The sequence below is a fragment of the Galeopterus variegatus genome, unplaced genomic scaffold (assembly GCF_000696425.1).
Source record: "Galeopterus variegatus unplaced genomic scaffold, G_variegatus-3.0.2 Scaffold843, whole genome shotgun sequence".
In the NCBI taxonomy this organism is placed as follows: Eukaryota; Metazoa; Chordata; class Mammalia; order Dermoptera; family Cynocephalidae; genus Galeopterus; species Galeopterus variegatus.
Genome location: NW_007726954.1, coordinates 433715 through 439658, shown reverse-complemented (window position 1 = coordinate 439658; position 5944 = coordinate 433715). Strand labels below are relative to the sequence as shown.

General features: G+C 40.0%; 1 protein-coding gene across 1 annotated transcript in view; it reads left to right on the top strand.

The window, feature by feature from the left end:
- Positions 1–5944, top strand: part of FHAD1 (forkhead-associated (FHA) phosphopeptide binding domain 1) — a 138442-nt gene that overhangs the window by 60327 nt on the left and 72171 nt on the right. Inside the window, exon 9 of the mRNA XM_008572857.1 lies at positions 184–288. Within this exon, the coding sequence (XP_008571079.1) occupies positions 184–288 (105 nt within the window). The remainder of the gene's footprint in view (positions 1–183; positions 289–5944) is intronic.

The following is a 5944-nucleotide window of genomic DNA, read 5'->3' as shown; positions in this document are numbered from 1 at the left end:
TCCCAAAGAAGAGTCTACTTTGCCTACAGATGTAGAACATTCCCTCCCAGAGAAGGAAAGAAACGAATCCCAGACTAGGTTTCCACCTTACGGAACCCCATGAGAGGAGTTGTAAGGACCCAGACTTTTCAGCCCAGAAGGCATCAGGGGAAGTTGACTTCTCTGTTGTTGAAACTTTTTCAGCAAATCCAAGACATGGAGAAAGAAATGAAGAAGCTGAGGGAGGAGCTGAGGAAGAGTTGCACTGAACAGAGCGTGATCTCTAAGACTCTGCGAGAAAAAGGCAGGGTACGTAGGGCAAGGGCCACGGCCCAGGGACTGTTCTGGGTCAAGACTCCTCATGCATCCTCTTCATTAATCCTCACAATGACCCCGTGTGATCGATACCAGTATTAACCCCTCTTTGCAGTTGAGAAAACTGAGGCTCACCGAGGTCATGGAAGTTACCCCAGTTCACTTAGATAAAACAGTCGTGGCAGGACTTGAACCCAGGCCTGGCTCCAAAGCACCTGTGGGTTGCCACTGCCCTAGACTGCCTTCTAAAACCGTCACTTGCTTTTTCTTAATGAGACCCAGCCCCATCTCCAGATCCCAATTAGTGTAGTGTTGCTTCATTATTTTAATGTTTCTTCCCATCATGGGGAAAAAAAACTTTAGTCACATAATCTAGACCAGTGCTATCCAACATAGTAGCCACTAGCCACACATGGCCTTTTAAATTTAAAATAATTAAATGTAACTAGGGAGCTGGCTGCTTAGCTCACTTGGTTAGAGTGCAGTGTTGATAACACCAAGATCAAGGGTTCAGATCCCCACACCAGCCAGCCGCAAAAATAAATAAAAGTAAATAAAGCAAAATTCACTTCCTCGGTTTCACTAGTCACACTCCACGTGCTCAGGAGCCACGTGCAGCTAGTGGCCACCATACTGGACAGCACAGATAGAGAACATTTCCATCATCACCAAAAGCTTATTGTTTTAAATCAATGGTAAGTGATCTCTTCTGGCAATGTAATCAATTGAAGAGCTGTACAAATACACTTATGGACCACACATATTTAAAGTATTTTAACTGAAAATATTTTTAAGGGTCCTTAGCAGAGTGAGCAGAATTGATAGTCTTTCAACTTGAATCATCTACTTCGTTTGATGATGTATTAGTCCATTTTCTGCTACTTTTAACAGAATACCCAAAACTGGGTAATTTATATAGAAATGAAATTTATTTGTTACAGTTTGGGAGGCTGGGAAGTCCAAAGTCCAGGGAACACATCTGGTCAGGGTCTTCTTCCTGGTGGGGTGACTCTGTACAGCAACTCAGGGTGTCACATGGCAAGAATAAGCTGAGCAAGAGAGAGCTAATCTTCTTACTTACCCTCCTTTTAAAGTCATCAGAACCACACGCATCACTCCATGAATGGATCAATCTATTCACAAGGGCACAGTCCTCGCAATCTAATCTCCTCTTAAAGGCCCCACTTTCAACTGGATTTTCCACCCTCTTAATACTGTTACAATTGGGGTCAAGTTTCCAACACATGAACTTTTAGGGGACACATTTAACCCATAGCAGATGAGAAAACTGTTGTCATTGAGAAAACCAAGAATATTTTAAGACAAAATCAAATGGCAGGAGAATTCCATCTGAGGAGAATTTTACTTAATAGGACGGTCAGAATAATCGCCAGAAGGTAAAACCATTAAAACCTCACCAGCTAAAATATGTACTAGACAAGAAGCTGTCTGATAAATCACATCTTGTTGATAATACAGAAGCCTCCAAAGTTGACCAGACATAAAAGTAGAGTTGGCAGGAATAATTAACACAAATAAAACCAACAGTTAAAACCACACAGAGTAAAATGTGTTATTGACTAGAACCTGAGAGAAGAATAAAATATTTTTGAGAAAGTTTAGATATGCAAAATATAATTTGGGAGGAAATGGACTTGGTAGGAAAGAGGTTCACAAAATAAAACACACAATGACAGAGCTATGGTTGGTAAAATTTGATAGGAACTGAAAAAACTTACAGATGAATTAAATTACAATTATAAAATTTATCCAGAAAAGAATCAATCCAGATGAAAACATTTCAGGAGACTAAAAATGAAAATGGAAGCATTTGGAAATGCGTTAATGGCTTAATGAACTTCACTCTGGAAAATACCTACTCAACAAAAATGTATTTCTTTTGGTATATTTTTCATTAAAATAGTTACAGTCATAAACATGATTATAAGCAAAGCTTATAAATTTCCTCTAAGCAAAGCTTTAGCTGCATTCCACAAGTTTTAGTGTGTAGTATTTCATTATTAGTGTGTAGTATTTCATTATTATTCAGATCAATATATTTTCCATGGGCCGGCCCAGTGGTGCACTCAGTAGAGTGCGGCTCTTGGGAGCGCAGTGGTGCTCCTGCCAAGGGTTCAGATCCCATATAGAGACCGGTCCGCTCACTGGTTGGGTGCAGTGTGGGCACAACACCGAGGGTTGCGATCCCATTACCGGTCACGAAAAAAGACAAAAAGGAGAAAAAATATTTTTTTTTTTCATACCCTATTGTGATTTCTTCTTTGAACCATGGGTTATTTTGAGGTTATTTCCTCGTTTCTGAATATATGAGGGTTTTACTTTTTTGGTACTGATTTCTAGCTTAATTACACTGTGGTCAGAGAACATCCTCTGTGTGATTTCAGTTCTTTAGTGTTAATTGAGACTTGTTTTATAACCTGCATATGGTCAATTTTGGTTCCACATGCGCACTTGAAACAAATATGCGTTCAGTCGTTGGGTGTAGCATTCTATACTCATATGTATCTATTAGATCAACTATGCCAATGACGTTCAAAACTTCAATGTTCTTATTGATTTTTTTGTCTGTGTGTTCTGTCAGTCGTTGAGAAAATTATGTTTTGTAAAAAATCCCATTATGATTGTGAATTTGTTTCTTTTTTTAGTATTGTCAATTTTTGCTTTATGTATTTTGAGGCTATGTTACTACATGCATATAAGTTGACAGTTTTAATATTTTCTGTTCAAACTTTTGACCATCACAAGATGTTCCTCTTTATCTCTAGTAGTGTTTTTTCATTAAAGTCTACTTTGTCACTAATATAGCTCCATCAGCTACATTAGCTTTCTTTTGATTAACATTTTTATAGCATATCTTTTTTATACTTTTTCTGTCCATCTTTCTTTGTTTTAGGTTCAGATGTATTTCTTGTTAACAACAGGCAGTTTTTATAAAATCCAGTTTGACAATCTTTGTCTTTTGGTCCATTTATATGTTGGGATTTAAATTTATCTTCTCGCTCAGTGCCACTTGTCCCACCTGTGCCATGTTCCTTTTTCTCTCCATTCTTGCCTCCTTTTGAGCTGATGGGTTTTTGTCTACTTTCTCCCTGTACTAGGTTGGAAATTTTTCACTCTTTTACTCTTCTTTTAGTAATAGTAACATAATAACATGCATTCGTGACGTACCACAATCCAATATTTATTGAGTTTCCACTCTTTTACTCTTCTTTTAGTGGTTATCCTAAAGACAGCATGCATCTTCAACTTACCAAAATGCAATATTCGTTCATGATTATTCCTTCCTCCTTGGTGTCACAATGACCTTAGACACTGACACTTTAACTTCACTTATCCCACCCAGCCATATGTGCCATGTTGTCATTTTCTAAACCTCTCTGTATTTGAAACCCAAAAGACATTATTAGCATTTTTATACAATTGATATCCATATCTACACATGGCCCTTCCTGTTGCTTGCCTTTTCTTCATCTCTGGTCATGTGTCTGGGATCATTTTATTCTGCCTAAGAACATTCTTCAGTGTTTTCCTTCAGTGTAGCTTTGCTGATGAAAAAAATCTCTCAGGGGTGTGCGTCTGTATGTGTCTGAAAATATCTATGCTTAATATTCATTTTTGAAACATATTTTGTCTAAGTACTGAATTCAACATTGGCAATGATTGTCCCTAAGCATACTTTAGATAGCATTAGGTACATCATCCTATTGTCTTTCAACTCCCATGGTTTCTATTTAGAAGTAAGCTGTAAGCCTAACTGTTGTACCATTGTGTTTTCTCTTTTCTCTGGCTGTTTTTAACAGTTTCTTTTCCTTTGATTTACAGCAGTTTTATTATGATGTATCTAGGTGTGGAATTTATTTTTATTTATCTTGTTTGGAGTTTATATGGACCTCTTGAATCTTTGGCTTTTATTTTCACTAGTTTTGGAGCTTGGGCTATATAAAACATAGGCACTGGGGAGCTACTGAAGGCTTTTGAACAGGGGACTGATATGATTAAATTTGTGATTAATAATGATGGTGAAATTTATAGCTATAACTTTTCATGTACTAGGCATTTTGCCAAACGTTTAATCTTTTTTCATCTTCACAACAATTCTACCATCTGGAAATTATCATGCCCATTTTCACAGATGGGAGAATCAAGGCTCGGAGTAAAGTAACTAGCCTGAAGCCACTCAGTCAGTAAGAGGCAAAGCCAAGATTGGAGGCCAGGTTTGCCTGACTCCAGTTATTGTGACACAGCCACTGGTCACATGTGACTATGTAAACTGAAATTGAATAAAATTTAAAATTCAGTTCTTCAGCCACACTAGCCATATTTCAAGTGCTCAACAGCCAGATGGCTAGTGGCTACTATTTTGAATAGCACAGATACAGGGCATTCCCATCACTGAAGAACATTCTATCAGACGGTGCTTCTCTACAGCTTGATAACTCTCATGGTACCACGAAGGATGTACTGGAAGGAGGGAAGTTAGAGGGAAGGAGCCCAAGTATCACAGGCCAAAGGTTCTCAGTGCCTGGCCTGAGGCCATGCACAGGGTAGGAGCTCAGTAAATCTCTGACAACTGGATGTGGTAGCAAGGGCCTGCTCTGTGGCAGTGTCGTGAGGAATAGGACTCAGGCTTGGTGACACTGGGAGCGAGAGATGGAGCTGGGTGGCAGCTGAAGATGGCTCTGAGGTTTAGGTTGGGGAGTGGGGAGGAGGCCGTTCATTCACTGAGATGAGCTGTAGGGCAGAGTGAAGTCCGGGAACGGCCTTGGCTTTACAGCATATGAAAACATCTGCTGAAGAGAAGTCAGGGCGTGTTTAGACCTGGGAGGATTGTGCAGTGAGGGAACTAAGGTCCAGAGATGTTAGCTGGCTTGTCCAGGGTGACATAGTGTGTTAGAGGCTCTTTGCTGTACTGCAGTGCTCAGAAGAAAGCTCTAAAGGGCTTTTCTGGGTGTTTTAAGTTGCATCTCTGTGATCCCTCTCCAGCCCCCTAGTAAATAACTTGAGAGGTTGTTTCAGCACAAAATCCTTTCGTTTAGGAGAGTTTACCTCATTCCTGGTAGTACCAGAGCCTTGGCTCAGCAGATGCTCAAAAAAATGTTTGTTGTTCAAAAATGCATCGAGCAGCTGCAGGGTTCCATGATGGCCAGCAGAGGGTAGCACCGAACGCTCCCAAGCTCACCTCGAGTTGACCACAGCTCAACCAAGGGTGAACGAACAGGCGAGTTGCCAGGCTGCTGGCTTTGAACACCTCCTTTTGCAGGCTGCAACTCTTTGATAGCCATTGCTCAGCAAGCCTCCCTGTACAGTTTCCATTGTGAGTGTGCTAAATGAGCTAATAAACCCAAGAGTAACATTTACCAAGTACCCATTGTGGGCCAGTTACTTATGTTACTAGAAAGATGCTGTGTGGTAGATAGTCCCATCCACCTTTTATAGGTGACAACAATATCTACTACACTTACAGAGCCCTTAGAAAGTGCTGGCACTATTCTAAACATTTTTAATCGCCACTATAAGTCTGTGAGGAGGGTACTAGTATTATCATCCCCATGTGACAGATGAGGACACTGAGTCATGGAGAAGTGAAGTGATTTTCCCAGGGTCCTATGGCTTGTTAGGTACCGAGTTG